The sequence below is a fragment of the Pseudochaenichthys georgianus genome, chromosome 10 (assembly GCF_902827115.2).
Source record: "Pseudochaenichthys georgianus chromosome 10, fPseGeo1.2, whole genome shotgun sequence".
Lineage (NCBI taxonomy): Eukaryota > Metazoa > Chordata > Actinopteri > Perciformes > Channichthyidae > Pseudochaenichthys > Pseudochaenichthys georgianus.
The window spans coordinates 1,407,216-1,428,303 of record NC_047512.1 but is presented as its reverse complement, the minus strand read 5'-3'; the positions used below and the strand labels follow the sequence as shown (position 1 = coordinate 1,428,303).

The 21,088-nt window shown below is 46.7% G+C and overlaps 1 protein-coding gene across 1 annotated transcript in view; it reads right to left on the bottom strand.

Moving 5' to 3' along the window:
* Nucleotides 1-3,495: 3,495 nt before the first annotated feature.
* Nucleotides 3,496-21,088, bottom strand: part of LOC117453948 (uncharacterized) — a 159,581-nt gene continuing 141,988 nt past the window's right edge. Inside the window, exon 3 of the mRNA XM_071204568.1 lies at nt 3,496-4,476. Coding sequence (XP_071060669.1) covers nt 3,709-4,476 — 768 coding nt within the window. The 3' untranslated portion in view covers nt 3,496-3,708. The remainder of the gene's footprint in view (nt 4,477-21,088) is intronic.

The following is a 21,088-nucleotide window of genomic DNA, read 5'->3' as shown; positions in this document are numbered from 1 at the left end:
ATGGAGGGATCGAGATTTTTCTTTTTAAGTAGTGGCTTAACCACGGCATGTTTGAAGGCAGCTGGGACACATCCTGAGCTAAGAGAAGTGTTTACAAGCAATAAAACACTTGTTCCAACTGATTCAAAAACATCTCTAAGGAAGCGAGAGGGAATGCTGTCTAAGGTGCAGTTTGTCGGCCACAGGGGCTTGACTACTTCCGAAAGAGAAGAGAGGGATACAGGCTCAAAATGGTCGAGGACAGCAGGGCACAGAAAGGGAGCGGGATCTGGGGTAGCACTAGTATAGGCTAGCCAAAGAGCAGATACTTTTTCGATAAAACATTTAAGAAATGTATCGCAGAAAGTAGTTGATGGCACAATTGGAGAAGCATCACAAGGATTAATGATCGAATTGAGGACATTAAAAAGAACTTGAGGTTTATGGCTGTTTTTGGAGATGAACAGAGAAATATACTCTGTTCTGGCTGCTTTGACTGCCGTCTGATAATCGGAAAGGCAAGCTCGAAGAATTTCTAAGGAGACATGAAGTTGATCCTTTTTCCATTTTCTCTCTGCACGCCTACAAGCTTGTCTAAAAGCGTGAGTACAATCATAGAGCCACGGCTCTAAGAGAACTTTGTTGCGTCTAAGCGTAAAAGGAGCAACATAATCCAGTATTAGTGTGCATGTCGAATCAAACAAAGAGATACGCTCATCCGCACTAAAAGCACAGTTCACCTCTAATTTACAAATCGGATAAGTATTAAAAGCATCTGAAAACTGTGAGGCAGTCAAGGGGTTAATTGAATGCAGACAACGTGCAGGAGCACGTAATTCGACTCCTACAGAAGGGATCAAGGTTGTAAACAGAACCGGTAAATGGTCTGAGATACGCGTTCCTGCACAGATTTCATCCACAGAGATAGACAATCCAAACGATAATAATAAGACTAAGGTGTGTCCTTTATCATGTGTTGGGCCAGCCACAGACTGAATAAGACCGAAAGAGTCGAGGAGGTTTAAAAAATCCCTAACCAGAGGTTTAGACTCGCAGCACACATGGACATTAAAGTCTCCGCAGATTAAAACACGATCGTATTTCACCATGATCCCGGACAGAAAGTCAGAAAAGTCAGTTATAAAATCATTATTGTACTTTGGCGGACGATACACGACTGCGCAGAGTATAAGCGAGGCTAGGTTCAAGGGGGGGGGGGGTCGATTTACGGTTGCCAGATATAGGTTTGTGCAGCAGTATAAACTCCAGTGAGGGTCTTAGGTGGAGGAGAGGTTGGTGATCATAGACAAGCAGAGCAGACAAAGAAATAGCACATTCTGAACATATGTCAAACAGAGATTTCTATTAAAAGTTATCAATTAATAGTAAGATTTGACATGGGCAAACAGATTATTTCACAGAACAAACAGGCTATGTCAGACTTCCATGAAATATACCGGGAAAAGCACCTCTCTGTGGCGGCTCACAGAGCCCCAAAGGACAGACTAAGCAGCTCCAGCATCTCTCCCTGACATGCGTACTTCCATAACCTCGCACACTGTGGGTCCCCGGGCCCCCGGACTTAAGCAATCCCCCACGGACTAAACCCAGATGATCACACCCTCAAGAACCTAGTGCCCCTGGGAACTTTAAAGGGGGGGTGGAGTTTGCGGTGCTTTATTGTCTGCCCTTAAGATTCCTACAGAGGACACGTGATTACCAGACATTCAGACACTTCTAGGTGACCAGGGGCATGCTTGTATGGAAGTCATTCATTTTGGGTTTTTATCAGAGGATGTGTTCTTAAGTTTGGGTCCCTGTCCATGTCCATGTCCCGGTGCGCATGGAGGTGCGAGCACTTTGTGCACTGTGAAGGATGTTCTCATGGCCCTGGTAACACATAAAGGGGGTGGAGTGTGCGGTTCTCAACCGCCCGCCCACCAGCATCAATATTCGGCCTTCTTCACAGCACCACCTGCTCTGCTTGAGGGTCACACTTTAACTTTTTTTTACCCTCCTCTGCCTTACACATCCTCCAACACTTGAGCACTCCTCACTCTAAACCCCTCCATTCACACCACCAGAACCTCATGTCCCTGGGGATATTAAAGGGGGGAACACCCAGATTTTCACCATAGAGATGTCCGCACCCATTTCTCTCCCCTCTCATGCTGCTCACTATTGCCACTTGTTCCACTCCCATCATCCGGTACCAACTCATCATTATCCACTCCCATCATCCGGTACCAACTCATCATTATCCACTCCCATCATCCGGTACCAACTCATCATTATCCACTCCCATCATCCGGTACCAACTCATCATTATCCACTCCCATCATCCGGTACCAACTCCTCATTATCCACTCCCATCATCCGGTACCAACTCATCATTATCCACTCCCATCATCCGGTACCAACTCATCATTATCCACTCCCATCATCCGGTACCAACTCATCATTATCCACTCCCATCATCCGGTACCAACTCAACTGTGGTGTAATATTAGAATAAAATTCAGCAATATATACTAAAATGTGTGTTCAGTTGTTGGTGAGTTTTTAAAAAAGAGGACAAAGTAACTAATTGTAACAAACTTTATTCACAGAAATATATATATATATATATATATATATATATATACTAGTGCTGGAGCGACGCGTCAACTTCAAAATATCGTCGACGACATATTTCCGCGTCGACGCGTCGCTACACACACGTGGGTGTGGTAAAACAAAGCAACAAGCCGTTCACAATCGCACTTCAAACACAATGGAGACTGGAAACGGCTACCAACTCCTCCTCACAGGATTGCGCACGAAGCCCTCAAAACGAAAACATCTCGCCCTAGGTCTTCAAAAGCATGGGAATATTTTAAAGTTAGTCCAAAAACGCAAAGATATTGTCATTTGCAGTCTTTGCCAAATGGAGTTGGCATATCACACAAGCAACAACGGCTATGTTGGAACATTTAAAGCGGCAGCTAGCTGTGGTGGCTACCATTAGCAGCTAGCATTTGCTCTTCGATTTTACATACAAATGGAATTATGGATTATAAAGTCAATATTTTTTTTATACATAGACGTTAAAAACCTATGGATTAACCGATTCAGCCGCGTTTTTTCTCGTTTTAATGCCATTGAACACGTCTTTTGATCAGATTGACAGCTACGGTGGTGAGACGATCTCCCTAGAAACTCTGTAAAGGTACGTGTTGTGATGACTGTATTTGCTTCCTCTGTCGCGAGTCCGGATCACTCAGTGATGATACTATATACCTACATAATCTGTGGAGTCTCAGCTTAATCGGATATCTTGTATGTGCAGCTACGATAAGTAATAAGGGGTACTTTTATCTTGAGTTCTGTGCCAATGTCTGTTAGCATGTTTCGCTCATGGGTCATTTAGATGCTTCTTATGAGACTTGTGTTTTGTTTTGGTAACATGGTTTGTATCGTCAGTTAGCTGAGAATTATTTCCGTTAATCTGGTATAACACATTAATAGTTTGTTAAATATTAAGATCCCCTGAGACACAGTATCGTGAAAAAAAAATGTTTACATTACGTTTTTTTTACATTACGTTTTTTATGAATTGAACAACAGAAAAATAATCGTTAGATTAGTCGACTAATCGATCAAATAATCGCCCGATTAATCATTTTCGAAATAATCGTTTCCCCCCAGCACTAATATATACATTGACACTTTATAACAGTATAGCATTGTTCACTCATCCAGCACAAGGGGACTGATTTGAATAACGCATTGCATATTTGCAAGTTGGTCACTGGCTTGTGCACTGGTAACAATGTCTGTATCGGGTGAAGTTGGTGCAGAGTCTGGCACCCTCTCTTCACCCATATCTGAGGGACTATGTTCGGCCATTGACTGTTCCCTCTTCGCCGCTCTCCAAGCATTGAAGTTTAAGTAGAAGTCTTCATCTGACATCTCTGATGAAGCATTGGGGGATTCTTGGTAGGGAATGGGGATATGCTCCTCTCCAGAGCTGTCACTGTCACTGTCAATGTCCCCCAAATTGTCTTCACTCCCCCCTTCTTCATTGTCTGATGGTTCTTCTAATGCTGCTGCCGCTGCTTGCAGTGACTCTGTGAAGAGCAGCCGTATGTCCGCAGCCTCCTTCAAAGAAGGATTCTTGAAATAAAATGTGTCCGCAGTTGCAGTTTTGTGACACATAAAATCACTCACTCTTTGGCGGTTGCCTGGATCCTGAAACCTCTTCGTATTATCTGCGTGGACTGTGCGGAGGTCGGTGAAGTTAATGGGACATTTTAGTCCCACATCAGCCCATGCCAACCTCAGGAAGTAGGCAAGGTTCCTCGACGGGTTCTTCCCCGCTGTGTATAGGAAGTAGCGGTTCTGGGTGCAGGTCAGCGTCTCCTTTATATCCAGCCACCTCTTCATCCATCCAAATTCTTCTATGGTGAGGTACAGCTGCGCTTCCCCGAACGTGCTGGCCGTCTTGTGGTTGCTTACCTGTTATGACAGAGGTAGAGAGCGTCAATACAAGTATCAATCATGCACAACATGTTTATCACTTCCAGAATAAACACATTTTTTTTTTTTTTTTTTTTTTAAAATAGCACTCACGTGGATGAGGTAGCCAAAGCCAGTGCCAGTTGTCTCCGCCTTTTCGGACCTCGGCATTGCCCTCATAATGCTCCCGGTAGCCTTGCAGATACTCCTCTGTGAAACATAATACAGTATGTTAATGACAACACATTGTGTGTTACAGAAACTGCATTTGTGACATATTCAACCCACTTACCCGTGATGCATGGGAATGTTATGTCCCGCATTATATTCCCCCGGCCCCTGCCGCTGAACCAGGGGGAATTTATGGGAGGGGAGGTTGACGAGGCCTCGGTATCTCAGGATGCAGGTTCTGAGGAGCTGGATACAGGTGTCTGTTTCTGAGAGGTATTTCTGAAGGAGGCAATGGGGGACTTGCTGCAAGAGGGAATGGGGGACTTGCTGCAGGAGGGAATGGGAGACTTGCTGCAGGGGGGAATGGGGGACTTGCTGCAGGGGGGAATGGGAGACTTGCTTCAGGGGGGAATGGGGGACTTGCTGCAGGAGGGAACTTTGGACTTGGACTGCCTCTTTTTCGTTGACTCTGTCCGGGGTCGTTTCTTTAGATACACCCGCTCTTGTTCCTCCCCATCCTCTTCATCGGACCCATGCATGTCCTTGGCCCTCTGTTCCCTCCTATGTCTCATATGTTTTATCCTCTGCTGCAGCTTGCAGCGCAGGGATTTCACCTCAGCAGCATATGTGTCCCTCTGAGCCCTCATTGTGTTTGCCTCCATCCTCCATTCATTACAGTCTGGGTTGTCACATTCAATCACTGGGGACAAGGGTGGAGGTTGTGACAGGACCTCATCATCCAGTGTCCACATCCCAAGAGGAAATAATTCCTACTGTGGGGTTTGTCAATCGGAGTTCACGAAGCTCCTGTTTTGCCACTTTTATTTTTACTTCATTAACAACCACATGTATTTCCTCCCGGGACAGCTCAACGTGGTCTTTGTCTAAGTGGTGGTCCAGCCTTGTCCCGATGTACTCGCATCCTGCAATGATGCAGGGATGGAGCCTAATGTTTGTTCGTCCATTGGCCATCAACAGTAGTGCTGGGGGGAAACGATTATTTTGAAAACGATTAATCGGGCGATTATTTGATCGATTAGTCGACTAATCTAACGATTATTTTTCTGTTGTTCAATTAATAAAAAACGTAATGTAAAAAAAAGAAATTTCACGATACTGTATCTCAGGGGATCTTAATATTTAAGAACCTATTAATGTGTTACACCAGATTAACGGAAATAATCTCAGCTAACTGACGATACAAACCATGTTTACCAAAACAAAACACAAGTCTCATAAGAAGCATCTAAATGACCCCCGAGCGAAAAATGCTAACGGACATTGGCACAGAACTCAAGATAAAAGTACCGTTATTACTCATCGTAGCTGCACATACAATATATCCGATTAAAGCTGAGACTCCACAGATTATGTAGGTATATAGTATCATCACTGAATGATCCGGACTCGTGACAGGGGAAGCAAATACAGTCATCACAACACGTACCTTTACAGAGCTTCTAGGGAGATCGTCTCACCACCGTAGCTGTCAATCTGATCAAAAGACGTGTTCAATGGCATTTAAATGAGAAAAAACACGGCTGAATCGGTTAATCCATAGGTTTTTAACGTCTATGTATAAAAAAATGATTGAATTTATAATCCATAATTCCATTTTAATGTCAAAATCGGAGAGCAAATGCTAGCTGCTAATGGTAGCCACCACAGCTAGAACTGCTTGTTGCTGAGGGTGACCCACGTGTGTGTAGTGACGCGTCGGCGCGGAAATATGTCGTCGACGATATTTTGAAGTCGATGCGTCGACAGTGTCGAAGTGTCGCTACAGCACTAATCAACAGAATAATTCTTCTTTCATCTGCATTACGCACATTATGATTCCTCTGCAGGTGCTTGCTCAGGGCGCGGTAGGAACTCTTACAGATCCAGGGCTCGACATTAAGGATGGCCCGATGGCCCGGGGCCATCTAGCATTTAGCTCGGGCAATGAAGCCTCACCTGCTGGTTGCCCGATCGGGCAATCTATTATGCCAGTATCATGCAGCTCGCGGATCCAGTAATGAGTGACCTGACAGTAAAACTAAATACATCTATAACTAGTTTAGGTAGTTTGAGAAGTAATTAAAATAGCTACGTGTGATATTCTAACCTGAAGTGTGTGTTTTGTTCCGCTCACCGCTGCATGTGCTTATGCAGAGCTGCGTGTCGACTCATCAGCAGCAGCAGCAGGTGATCTCTCTCTCCCGTCAGATTAGACTTCACTCGTGTTTATGTCCATATCGATCAGATCCAGCTAGTTCTAGCTAATGATAGACTATCTGCTTATTAAAAGACACCTAAACAATAAGTGTTGCTATGCAACTGGGTGAGGCCACAAAGTATAGCGCAGCATTATGCATTTGTTTACATGCCCACCGGAACCCCGAGGCATTACCAACAGATCAACGCACAATCAACCCATACAGGACATCTCTTTCTCCACATTAAGTGTTAGACATTAGAGTTGACTATTCTTGTCTGTCACATAAGTGGCGCAACTGAATACTACCCGGACAATGAATCGAATGCAACCACATTTTCGCGGCAATTTCAGTTTGTTACGGATTCTGATGCTGAATACATAATGATCAAATAATTTAAAGTCAGAGTGTATTACAATGTTTCTTAGTCCACCAAAGCAAGGTGAACAACCTGTAAAGAAGAGAAAGACTGAGCTGCAGCCCCCCCCCCCCCGAAAAAAGAGAATCAAAGTCATAGGTATGTGCCCCATAATATTTTCTTCAAAGTAAATATTCAATATTTTTTCATAAGTAAATATGGGCATAACATGTTTTAATAGATAAATTTTTTATGGTGGTCCAGAGACAGGGATTATAATTTGACATTTTGTATGTGTTTGCAGATGTGCTCATCAAGCACCTGGAGAAAAGATTCCAAGATCTCCATAAAAGGGAGTGTCCCTTCAAAATGTTCCATCTTCAACCCCAGTCAGTGGCCCTCTGACAGACAGAGGGCCATTGAGTCGTTGAATCAGCAAACACAAACAAGAAGAAGTGAAATTAAGAATAAAATTGAAATTGTACAATATAATATTGTGGTGGTTCATCTTATAATTCTAGAGAATGCACCAGACAGCATCTAAGACCTGCAGGTCCCCCAAACCTTTCGTGAGTCATTTCGTCCGCGCGAATTTTTCAGGGCCATCTCTATTGGACCCAGGGCCATCTGTAAATTAGCTTAGATGGCCCACAGGGCCATCTCCCAAAATCCTTAATGTCATGCCCTGAGATCGGACATTCGCTCGCCATCCTATCTGTATGGATGAAACATATTGTTTGTTTAATCCATTGAATAGATATAGGTGATGTATATCACGTCGGTGGGGGGCTCCACCTTCATTCCAACAAAGGACCACTGGTCTCAATTCATAGTACCTGGTGATCAGAGTCACACCACGGACACGAGGCATAGCATTTCGGTACCGGGAAGTGTCCCCAGTAGAATGCATAGAACCGGGGGGGGGGACAAAGAAGGAAACGTGAAAAGACTCAAGAAAATAGCACCCCTGACAACTCTCCTTACATTCCTCCAGAGGCAGAAAAAGCATGTTAACTTTTGGGAGAACCAGAGAAAAGGGGTGAGAATTGAGAACTTCTATCGAAAAATAGTGCCTCATAATGCAAGTAAAGTCCCCTCGCATTCCATGGAATAAAAGTGTATCTGAAGTGAATTACCTACCCCACCTTTAAGATGTAAAATATGATTTTACCAACAATACGGAAATTACGTTCATTGAAGTAGGCTATCAAGGCATTGCTAATTCCTGGCTACATATTACACAGATTATGCGTAATAATGCCCTGCCCCTGCATCTTCTATTTCAATCTTTTTAGAAGATTTAGCGTTTTTAGTGAGAGAGAATTCCGAGATACTTTTTTGTGCCATGTCAGTTACTCGTCACTTGTGTTGTGCGTCACGTTAAAAGTATCCGACTAAAACTAAAAAAAACATATATATTTTTGTTCTTCCCTGAAGCTAAATAATGTATTATATAGTTTAAAATTATCATTTGAATAATAATATAAAATATATCTCAGGCACAATGAAATGTAATCAAAAAATATATATCAAAAAAGTAAATGTGCAGGCAGAGGAGCTCCGCCTGCCTGACGCTAGGGGGTGCTGCAGCCCCTCACCTCCCCCCTTCCAGCGCCCCTGGTCTAAAGTGTTATTAATGTGATAATAAAGTGTTACTGAAGAGTTTAACGTGTTAATGAAGAGTAAAGGGAACATACCTGCTCTGTGTATCCGAAGCTGAGGCTGTAAAACAGCGTCCAGTAGTTTCTGGAGTCTCTTGTTCTCCTCTTTGGAAAGAAACAGCTCCTCCTCGAGCTCTGCTATTGTTTGTTCAAACAGAGCAAATATCTCTTCAGAATCAGCAGTGACTCGCTGCTGCTTCAACGACAGCAGCATTTGGACTTTATTCATGTTTCCTAGATCACCTTTCCCTGCAGACTCCGTTAAACACACCGTTTCTCTCTCCGTCAAACTCTCAATCTGACTAGTGTTGCTAACGTGTTTACAGCTAGCATGCTAAGCTAGCTCCTATAGTCCGAGGCAGCTGGTCCGAGGTAAACGCTCCAGAAAAAAGAGCACAGAGTCCATTCAGAGGTTTATCTAGTGATATTACGTATTGCGCCGAGGCTTCGGAGCGTGTGTCGAGTAATCCCCGAAGCTTTTTGTGAAGCATGTACCGAGGCTTGTATCGTTTTGGGCCAGTGACGTCATCGATGACAAACGAAGCCTCGCTGACTGTCGATACCACGTGACTGCTTCGGGAAGCGATTCAGATCGGTTGAACCGTTGAACCACAATGCTCATAATACCCATGGATGTATAATAAGAACCATATCACCCCTCCTGTACCCGGGCCCGGTGACAGGATGGAATCAAGAGAGCTCAGACCCTCACTTATATAGAGGTCGGAACATGTCATAAGTATAAATAGATACAAGCATAAATAAATGTAGGAATAAAAACATGAACAAATGAATACAGGAATAAATATGTTGCAGTGTTTTCTGGGAGCTGTGTGTGCTGTGGCTCAGCTGGAAAGCAGTTGACTCATGACCACAGGGTTCCTGGTTCAACGACTGAACAATACGTATTTTTTGTTGTTTATAAAAGCTACAGCTAAATGAGATAATGTAGTTAATAAATGTATTCTTTGATATGGTTTAGCCTTTCTCAGGCTACAACATGGCTAAGTTTATGAATATTATTAAGGAATACAAATCCCTCTTTGCAATGTTTAGCAGCCTCCTTAGGCTTTTCAATCACAATAATTAAACTGGAATAAATACAATATTGTTAACATGAAAATATGATTTTATGTTCGTTGTTTAGAGTTATTCTAAGGCTTTACTCAATGGGAACTCGGTATGAGAGAGCACACTGTTGAGATGTCCAATCTGCCTGTTTTACACACTTTGACCAACAGGGGGTTTGTGTTCAAATGAAGCCCATGATGAAGCCTCATGAGATGAACACTTTTGCGAACCAATTGGCTGGAAAGCTTCAAAGCTTCATAAGGCTTCATCTCGCCATCACTAGGTTTATCCAGACACACATATGATGGATCAGTAGCGCTCGAGCTCACACACACTTTCTCAGGAACACAAGGGAGAACCGAAGCAACGAGACGCCACATGCAGGGCTCGAGCTAAGTGTGACTGTTGCCCCTTTCACACCAGCGCCTTTTCAGTTTCGGCTCGGAGTTGGAGCTGAAAAGGGAAACCGGAGCTGAACCAGAAAAGCTCCCGCTCGGAGCTAGAAACTGAAAAGCGCTGGTGTGAAAGCCGCATGTGAGGCAATGGGAGCTGAGCTCCCACGGATGCAGTGACATCATACATCTGTGGGGGTCGCTAATACATTACTAACAACCATCTTTTTTTTATTGAGTCAGGCACAATGAGTTTACATTTATACAGTCAATATTTGTCCCTTCCCCCCCCCCCTCCCCTCCCGGTCCTAGCTAGTAAAGTAAAAATAAAGTAATGTAAAAGATAATATTAAAACAAAATTAAAATTAATAGATAAGGAAATAAAGAATAATAACAATAATGTACCCACACTCAATGTACCCAAATGATATGTTAGATTTACTTAATCTAGCTATGTCAACCGGTCGCACGTAACAAGGCTAAGTAAATATGAAACAGACTAGTAAACTAGTAAATCTTACCAAAGTACCTTAATTATATGCTACATCATGTTATGTTGTATTTGCTTAACAGTTATGTTGAATTTACTTAAATTGTTGTTTTTACTTAACACAATGATGTTGCATTTACTTTAAGTTTGCACTGATTTACCTAACACAGGTTGTAATTACTTAACACAAATGAATTATGTTTATGTTGTAGGATTGTGTTATTTTCACTTAACATAATGTAATCCAAATTACTCTATCAATATAAGTCATTTCATTTCAAACCTTTATTCACCCAGGTGTATCCCATTGAGATCATTGATCTCTTTTTCAAGGGAGACCTGCTCAAGTAGGTTCCACATGAAACATAAAACATCAACAGAACAACAAAAAGGACATCTTACAGCATCATTACAGGGATTACAATTTACAATAACTATCCACATGAGCGGGTACCAACAGCTTCCCATTGAGTAGCATCCAACCGAGCTTTAAAACATTTAGTGGCACCAGATTGCTCAGTTTCCATTTCAATTGCAGACTATTCCAAGACAGAGGAGCTGCGCATCTATAAGCTATCTTCCCTAAAACAGTCCTAGCAGTTGGCACATTTAATAAAACTACAGCATGCGATCTCAGGCAGTAGCCACTTACAATTCGCCGTGAGATCAGGGAGCAGATGTAGGATGGAAGTTTCCCTAACATGGCTTTATATATGAAAATGTACCAGTGACTGAGCCTCCGTGCAGTTAGTGAAGGCAAACCAGCACTTGCATACAGGGTACAGTGATGGGTTAATGCTTTACAGTTAGTCACACATCTCAGTGCGCTGTGAAACGCAGCATCTAACTTGACCAGGCAATGGGCAGGTGCCTTCATATAGACCAGATCCCCAGAGTCCAGCACAGGTCAAAGGTCACAGAGCCTTTTCCTGGCTTCAAGCGAGAAGCAGGACTTGTTCCTGTAGAAGAAACCTAGCCTAACCCTCAGTGTTTTAAGCAGGTTATTGACATGAAGTTTAAAAGAGAGACAATCATCAAGCCAGATACCAAGGTATTTGTAACAGGTAACCACTTCAATTTTTATTCCTTGCGTAGTTACAATATCTAAAACAGGCTCTGGTGTCTTTTTAGCTTTAGAAAAGAGCATTACCTTGGTTTTATCCACATTTAAAAGAAGCTTTAATTCAGAGAGCTGAGTCTGAATAATGTTAAAACAGCCTGTAATTTAACAACAGCCTCGTTAATGAGGGACCTGCACAGTACATCACGGTATCATCCGCATACAAATGTAAAGTAGCTTCATCCACATTTTCACCTAAACTGTTGATGTAGATGGAGAATAAAAGTGGACCTAAAATAGAACCTTGAGGTACACCATTAGAAATGTTTAACCACTCAGAAGACAGCCCATCAAAGTGAACACATGGGACCTTTCAGAGAGGTAGTTCACAAACCACCCACTGCATGGCTGGATATGCCAATACTGAGTAGCCTCTGCTTTAAGATGCGATGATCGACGGTATCAAACACTTTGGACAGGTCAATAAACAGGGCTGCACAACTCTGCTTATTATCTAAAATACTCGCCACATCATTCACCACTTTCATTGTGGCAGTGATGGTGCTGTGTTGCTTTCTGAAGCCTGACTGATGTTTAGACAGGATGTCATTTGTACATAAAAACACCTTTACCTGTTCACTCACAAGGCGTTCAAGAACCTTAGCCAGAACTGACAACTTAGAGATTGGCCTATAATTATTTAATAAAGTGGCCTCCCCTCCTTTCAGCAAAGGCAGGACATACGCTGACTTCCACAATTTTGGAATTGTGTTAGTGCTGAGGGAGAGGTTAAAAAGAGTAGTGAGAGGTGGAGCAATAAAATCTACAGCTATCTTTAAAAAGAAAGGTTCTACGTTGGCCGGGCCGGCCGGTTTCTTAGGATCTAACTTGGTTAAAGCTTCACGAACAACATCAACAGTAAAAGGAGTAAAACTAAAAGGTTTTCCAAAACACGTTTTTCAGAATCACAGACTGTAGTGTTCACAGAAGCAGAGTTAGTGACAGAATCAAACAGAGAGCCACAGGACACACAGTGCTCATTAAAGCAATTTAGCATAGTAGCCCTGTCCGATATAGAGCCAGATGCTGTGGTGAGGCACGGAGGTAGCTCATTACGGATATCACCGGTGGAGATCGATTTTATGGCTTTCCAACATTTCCCAGGATTATTTAGGTTCTTTGTGGTTACTGACAGATAATACTTAGACTTAGCACTTTTGATTTGTGATGTGAAGCTATTCCTTAGCTGCCTAAAGCGTAGCCATTCTACCTCTGAGCCTGATCTCCTAGCCTTTGCCCAGGCCTTGTTTCTCTCATGTAGGAGACTAGACAGTTCAGCAGAAAACCAAGGATTGTCTCGTCCCTTCACTCTAAATGTACTCAGGTACGCAAGTAATTCAAAAGCAGAAACACAATTGTGTATGTCTCTCTGTGTGTGTGTGGTGTGTGTGTGTGTGTGTGTGTGTATGTGTGCGTGCGTGCGTGCGTGCGTGCGTGTGTGTGTGTGTGCGTGCGTGCGTGCGTGTGTGTGTGTGTGTGTGTGTATGTGTGGTGTGTCTCTGTGTGTGGTGTGTCTGTGGTGTGTGTGTGTTTCTGTGTGTGTGTGTGTGTGTGTGTGTGTGTGTATGTGTTTCTGTGTGTGTGTGTGTGTGTGTGTGTGTGTGTGTGTGTGTGTGTGTGTGTGTGTGTGTGTGTGTGTGTGTGTGTGTGTGTGTGTGTGTGTGTGTGTGTGTGTGTGTGTGTGTGTGTGTGTGTGTGTGCGGTGTGAGAGAATGTACCGAGATGGAAATGAACTGTCACAGTATTTTGTCCTTGGGATTACTCTTGTAATCTGTTTTTCAGAACCTGCACCTTGGTTGACGGTCTGTTGCCATCCACCCCATCAATACTTTTTGAATTAATTCAAATGTATGTTTCACGTCCTTGGGGTAGCTCAGATTGAGGCTGTAAATCAGTCCAAGCAGCACTGCCCATCCATTTGCCAAGTATTTCAGCTCTCGCAGCACTCCAACACCCTCGATGATGACGCCAACATCTGCAAGTGGTTCCCCGGGCTCTGCTCCTTCGTGTTTCACGAGATAGAGTCCCAATACCATTGGCTCCATTTGTGTTGTTGCAAGTTCAACATCCTAAAGTGGGATTAGAAAATAGTATTCATGATTATCAGTATGAGAACTAGCCCTGACACACATCATTTTATAATATGAAACAAATAAGCAAATCCTTTTATTGGATCCATTACATTGCATTTAGCTGACGCTTTTATCCAAAGCGACTTACAATAAGTGCGTTCGACCAACAAAATACAAACTGGAAGAAAACAGAATCGTATAAGTACATCAGGTTTCATAGAGCAAAAACATTTCAAGTCCTACTCAACTGGCTTTAGGATCTTATTGGATCCATTGTAAATAAATACATGTAGTTGTTAACGTACATGAACAATATAACCAAAGTAGCAGCAAATACTTTGAATAAAAAACTAATTCAATTATTTAAGTAGTTATTTTTTATTTAAAGAGGACATATTATGCAAATGTTCAGGTTCAAATGAGTATGTAGTGTCTCTACTTTAAAGAGTCCTCTCCTGCTGATGTTCAGGTGTATATCAGTATGTAGTGTCTCTACTTTAAAGAGTCCTCTCCTGCTGATGTTCAGGTGTATATCAGTATGTAGTGTCTCTACTTTAAAGAGTCCTCTCCTGCTGATGTTCAGGTGTATATCAGTATGTAGTGTCTCTACTTTAAAGAGTCCTCTCCTGCTGATGTTCAGGTGTATATCAGTATGTAGTGTCTCTACTTTAAAGAGTCCTCTCCTGCTGATGTTCAGGTGTATATCAGTATGTAGTGTCTCTGCTTTAAAGAGTCTTCTCCTGCTGATGTTCAGGTGTATATTAGTATGTAGTGTCTCTACTTTAAAGAGTCCTCTCCTGCTGATGTTCAGCTGTATATCAGTTGTAGTGTCTCTACTTTAAAGAGTCCTCTCCTGCTGATGTTCAGGTGTATATCAGTATGTAGTGTCTCTACTTTAAAGAGTCCTCTCCTGCTGATGTTCAGGTGTATATCAGTATGTAGTGTCTCTACTTTAAAAAGTCCTTGTTTTGGGGCTGTCGCTGGGCAACACGGACTTTCAACTCCCTCCAAAGATTTTCTATGGTGTTGAGATCTGGAGACTGGCTAGGCCACTCCAGGACCTTGAAATGCTTCTTACAAAGCCACTCCTTCTTTGCCCGGGCGGTGTGTTTGGGATCATTGTCATGATGAAAGACCCAGCCACGTTTCATCTTCAATGCCCTTGCTGATGGAAGGAGGTTGTCACTCAAAATCTCACGATACATTCATTCTTTCCTTTACACGTCCTGGTCAGTCGTCCTGGTCCCTCTGCAGAAAAACAGCCCCAAAGCATGTTGTTTCCACCCCCATGTTTCACAGTAGGTATGGTGTTCTTTGGATGCAACTCAGCATTCTTTCTCCTCCACACACGTCTAGTTGAGTTTTTACCAAAAAGTTCTATTTTGGTTTCATCTTGTCACAATTCACATGTTAGGTCACGTTTGTAGTTTTGTCTGTGTTGGTGTTTTTCTTGTCTTTGGGTTTCCTGTCTTATTGTGTTAAGTGTTCACCCCCATTTCCTGCCTGTCTGCTTTCTGTCTGCCTGATTACCCGATTGTGTTCACCTGTTGTCCTTGTGTTTCTCCTCCCCTGCCCGGCTGTTTCTCGTTGTCATGATTACCCCTTCTTGTATTTAGTCTTGTCTCTGTCTGTGTTCAGTGTTGGGTCATTGTTGGTTGGTGACGGAGTTCACCGGAGAGTGTTCTGTTCGGTATTTATCGTTTATCCTTGAAATAAAGGGTTTCTCAAAGGTTATCTGCATTTGGGTCCTGCTTCCTTCACTCATCCGTGACAGAATGACCCAACCCGAAATGGACCCAGCAGACGATCCTTTTGAGGTGGAGCTGCAACATTTCTCTTTTCCTTTGGAATGTTGCCACGATTGGTGGAAGGAAGCGTCCAGTGTTCGGCTGAAGGAGGCCGCCCTGGTAGAGGCGCACCGGTTGGCGATGGAGAAGCCCGACTTGGTGGAATTCTTACCTGACTGGATGTTGGACTTCCTCTGGAGGTGTGATTTCCAGCCTGCTGACTACAGACGGCTCGGAGTGGTCCGTCTGGGGTCAACCCATGCTTCTGTCCCAGTTCCTGCTCCTATTCATGAGTCTTATGCTGGAACTCGTCAGGCTTATGGAGGCCCACGGAGCATTCAGGCGGCTGCTAAGAGGAGTCGTTGCAAGGCCAGACAAGGAGCACGGGCCCCAGCAGCCATGGTTCCAGTCCCAGTACGGGCCCCAGCAGCCATGGTTCCAGTCCCAGTACAGGCCCCAGCAGCCATGGTTCCAGTCCCAGTACGGGCCCCAGCAGCCATGGTCCCAGTCCCAGTACGGGCCCCAGCAGCCATGGTTCCAGTCCCAGTACAGGCCCCAGCAGCCATGGTTCCAGCCCCAGTACAGGCTCCCGCAGCCATGTTTTCGGCTCCAAGACCGCCCCACACAGTCATTATCCAGGCTCCAGAACTGTATCATACAGCCATGTTTCCAGCTCCAGGGCCGGCCCCAGCGGCCATGGTCCCGGCTCCAAAAGCGCCCTATACAGTCATGTTTCCGACTTCAGAGCTGGATCTTATAGACAGGATTCTGGCTTCAACAGCCATGATTCTGGCTTCAATTCCGGTCCCTGCAGCCATGGTTTCAGCCCCAGTTCTGGCCCCAGCAGCCATGGTCCCAATCCCAGCTGCCACAGTCCCATCTCGGGTTCCCTCCTCTGGTTCCTCCTCGAGTCCCCTCTTTGGTTTCCCTCTCGAGTCCCCTCTCGAGTTCCCTTCTCTGGTTGCTCCTCTAGTCTCTCCTCTAGTCCCCTCTTTAGTCTCTGTTCGAGTCCCCTCTCTGTTTCCATCTCAAGTTCCCTCTTCAGTTCCCCCTCGAGGCCCCTCTCGAGTTCCCTCCTTTAGGCCCTCCTCTAGTCCCTCCTCGAGTCCCCTCTCTAGTTCCCCTCTCGAGTTCCCTTCTCTAGTTACTCCTCTAGTCCCTCCTCTCTCCTCTAGTCCCCTCTGTAGTCCCTTCTCGAGTCCCCTCTCTGTTTCCATCTCCAGTTCCCTCTCGAATTCCCTCCTTTAGTCCCTCCTCTAGTCCCTCCTCGAGTCCCCTCTCTAGTTTCCCTCTCGAGTTCCCTCTCGAGTTCCCTCTCGAGTTCCCTTCTCTAGTTACTCATCTAGTCCCTCCTCTAGTCTCTCCTCTAGTCCCCTCTTTAGTCTCTGTTCGAGTCCCCTCTCTGTTTCCATCTCAAGTTCCCTCTCCAGTTCCCCCTCGAGTCCCCTCTCGAGTGCCCTCCTCTAGTCCCTCCTTGAGTCCCCTCTCTAGTTCCCCTCTCGAGTTCCCTTCCCTAGTTACTCCTCTAGTCCCCTCTGTAGTCCCTTCTCGAGTTCCCTCTCTGTTTCCATCTCGAGTCCCCTCTCCAGTTCCCCCTCGAGTCCCCTCTCGAGTCCCCTCTCGAGTTCCCTCCTCTGGTCCCTCCTCTGGTCCCTCCTCTGGTCCCTCCTCGAGTCCCCTCTCTAGTTCCCCTCTCAAATCCCCTCTCGTGTTCCCTTCTCTAGTCCCCTCTGGAGTCCCCTCTCCAGTCTCCTCTCGAGTCCCCTCTCAAGTCTCCGCTCGAGTTCCCTCTCCATTCCCTATTCAAGCCCCTACGCAAGTGTCGTTGGAGGTCCCGCCGTCTACTCCCCTGCCGGGGGTCCTGCCAATCCTGTGTCCTGTGCGGTTGGAGGTCCCGCCGTCTACTCCCCTGCCGGGGGTCCTGCCAACCCTGTGTCCTGTGTCGTTGGAGGTCCCGCAGAATACTCCCCTGCCGGGGGTCCTGCCAGCTCTGTGTCCTGTGCCGTTGGAGGTCCCGCCGTCTACTCCCCTGCCGGGGGTCCTGCCAACCCTTTCTCCTGTCCCGTTGGAGGTCCCGCAGAATACTCTTCTGCCGGGGGTCTTGCCAACCCTTTCTCCTGTCCCGTTGGAGGTCCCGCCGTCTGCTCCCCTGCCGGGGGTCCTGCCAGCTCTGTGTCCTGTGCCGTTGGAGGTCCCGCCGTCTGCTCCCCTGCCGGAGTCCTGCCAGCTCTGTGTCCTGTGCCGTTGGAGGTCCCGCCGTCTGCTCCCCTGCCGGGGATCCTGCCAACCCTGTGTCCTGTGCCGTTGGAGGTCCCGCCGTCTACTCTTCTGCAGGGGGTCCTGCCAACCCTTTCTCCTGTCCCGTTGGAGGTCCCGCAGAATACTCTTCTGCCGGGGGTCCTGCCAACCCTTTCTCCTGTCCCGTTGGAGGTCCCGCCGTCTGCTCCCCTGCCGGGGGTCCTGCCAGCTCTGTGTCCTGTGCCGTTGGAGGTCCCGCCATCTGCTCCCCTGCCGGGGGTCCTGCCAACCCTGTGTCCTGTGCCGTTGGAGGTCCCGCCGTCTACTCCCCTGCCGGGGGTCCTGCCAACCCTGTGTCGTTGGAGATCCCGCCGTCTATTCCCCTGCCGGGGGTCCTGCCAACCTTTTCTCCTGTCCCGTTGGAGGTCCCGCAGAAGACTCTTCTGCCGGGGGTCCTGCCAGCCCTATATCCCGTGCCGTTGGAGGTGCTACCGGGTGCCCTGCCAGCCCCATGTCCATCACCGGTCTCGCCGGGGTTCCTGCCAACTCCTGGTCCTTTTCCGTGGGGGATCCTGCCGAAGCTTGTCCGACCGGCTCCGGTTTCTGTCCGGCCGACACCGGGTCCTGCCCGATCTCCGGAACTGGCCCATCAGCGCTTTCCTGCCCGGCCTCCTGATCCTGTCCGGTCGACACCGGCTCGAGCCCGGCCCCCTGAGAGCCGCGGTCTTCGCCCTCGAGCCCGGCCCCCTGAGAGCCGCGGTCTTCGCCCTGAGAGCCCGGCCCCCTGAGAGCCCGGCCCCCTGAGAGCCGCGGTCTTCGCCCTCGAGCCCAGCCCCCTGAGAGCCGCGGTCTTCGCCCTCGAGCCCGGCCCCCTGAGAGCCGTGGTCTTCGCCCTCGATCCCGGCCCCCTGAGAGCCGCGGTCTTCGCCCTCGTGCCCGGCCCCCTGAGAGCTGCGGTCTTTGCCCTCGGGCCCGGCCCCCTGACTCTTCCTGCCGCTGCCTTCGGTCCTCCATGGTCCCCACCTTGGACTCTGTTTTGACCCCGGGTCGTCCGCCCGAGACCCCTTCCTGGTTCTCTGCCTTGTCCCCGGGCAGTCCGCCCGAATCCCCTTTTTGGACTGTACCTTGCCCCCCGGGCCGTCCGCCCGAGACCCCTTCCTGGTCCTCCGCTGTGTTCCTGGGCTGTCAGCCCAAGACCCGTCCTCCGGACCCCCTCCGCCCACCCTGCTTGGGGTTTTGGACTTTTTTTTTTTTTTTTTTTTTAGGGACGTCTGGAATCCGTCCCTTGAGGGGGGGGGGGTTCTGTCACAATTCACATGTTAGGTCACGTTTGTAGTTTTGTCTGTGTTGGTGTTTTTCTTGTCTTTGGGTTTCCTGTCTTATTGTGTTAAGTGTTCACCCCCATTTCCTGCCTGTCTGCTTTCTGTCTGTTTCCCTCCCTGATTACCCGATTGTGTTCACCTGTTGTCCTTGTGTTTCTCCTCCCTTGCCCGGCTGTTTCTCGTTGTCATGATTACCCCTTCTTGTATTTAGTCTTGTCTCTGTCTGTGTTCAGTGTTGGGTCATTGTTTGTTGGTGACGGAGTTCACCGGAGAGTGTTCTGTTCGGTATTTATCGTTTATCCTTGAAATAAAGGGTTTCTCAAAGGTTATCTGCATTTGGGTCCTGCTTCCTTCACTCATCCGTGACACATCTGACCATATGACATTCTCCCAATCCTCTTCTGGATCATCTAAATGCTCTCTAGCAAACTTCAGACGGGCCTGGACATGTACTGGCTTAACCTGTTAAACCCTGAGCCTGTTTTTCAGGTTTCAGGCTCGAAAATGACATTCCCAGAACAAATGACTACTTCAATTCTAAAAGGTTTATATGAATAATTGTTGTTGTCCAAGCAAGGTTACATCTGTGAGTTGGATGTAGAAGTGTCAGAATCAATATAGATGTTTCTGTGTCAGAGTAAATTTAGATGGAACATAGCAACAAAATGTAAATTCCTGTCTCCGCCTAAAGAAAACCCATTACTTATAGTGAAGATCAACCTTGAATGATGGGTTAGTAGCCTAAAAGCTTTAGGAATCCAAAGTATAACATATAATAAGTGTAGTGGACATTTTTATTGATATCCTTATATGCTTAAACCAAATGCTTCTCATAAATGTCATGTGCTGTTTTCTTCTTCTTCTTCTCTACTTTGGGTTTATTCTCAAGCCCTTCAAGGCCACAGCTGGGAGACTCACACCGCCACTCACTGCTCTGAGAACCGTTATGCTATCTACCGCTCAAGGCCCACGGAGCATTCAGGCGGCTGCTAAGAGGAGTCGTTGCAAGGCCAGACAAGGAGCACGGGCCCCAGCAGCCATGGTTCCAGTCCCAGTACGGGCCCCAGCAGCCATGGTTCCAGTCCCAGTACAGGCCCCAGCAGCCATGGTTCCAGTCCCAGTACGGGCCCCAGCAGCCATGGTCCCAGTCCCAGTACGGGCCCCAGCAGCCATGGTTCCAGTCCCAGTACAGGCCCCAGCAGCCATGGTTCCAGCCCCAGTACAGGCTCCCGCAGCCATGTTTTCGGCTCCAAGACCGCCCCACACAGTCATTATCCAGGCTCCAGAACTGTATCATACAGCCATGTTTCCAGCTCCAGGGCCGGCCCCAGCGGCCATGGTCCCGGCTCCAAAAGCGCCCTATACAGTCATGTTTCCGACTTCAGAGCTGGATCTTATAGACAGGATTCTGGCTTCAACAGCCATGATTCTGGCTTCAATTCCGGTCCCTGCAGCCATGGTTTCAGCCCCAGTTCTGGCCCCAGCAGCCATGGTCCCAATCCCAGCTGCCACAGTCCCATCTCGGGTTCCCTCCTCTGGTTCCTCCTCGAGTCCCCTCTTTGGTTTCCCTCTCGAGTCCCCTCTCGAGTTCCCTTCTCTGGTTGCTCCTCTAGTCTCTCCTCTAGTCCCCTCTTTAGTCTCTGTTCGAGTCCCCTCTCTGTTTCCATCTCAAGTTCCCTCTTCAGTTCCCCCTCGAGGCCCCTCTCGAGTTCCCTCCTTTAGGCCCTCCTC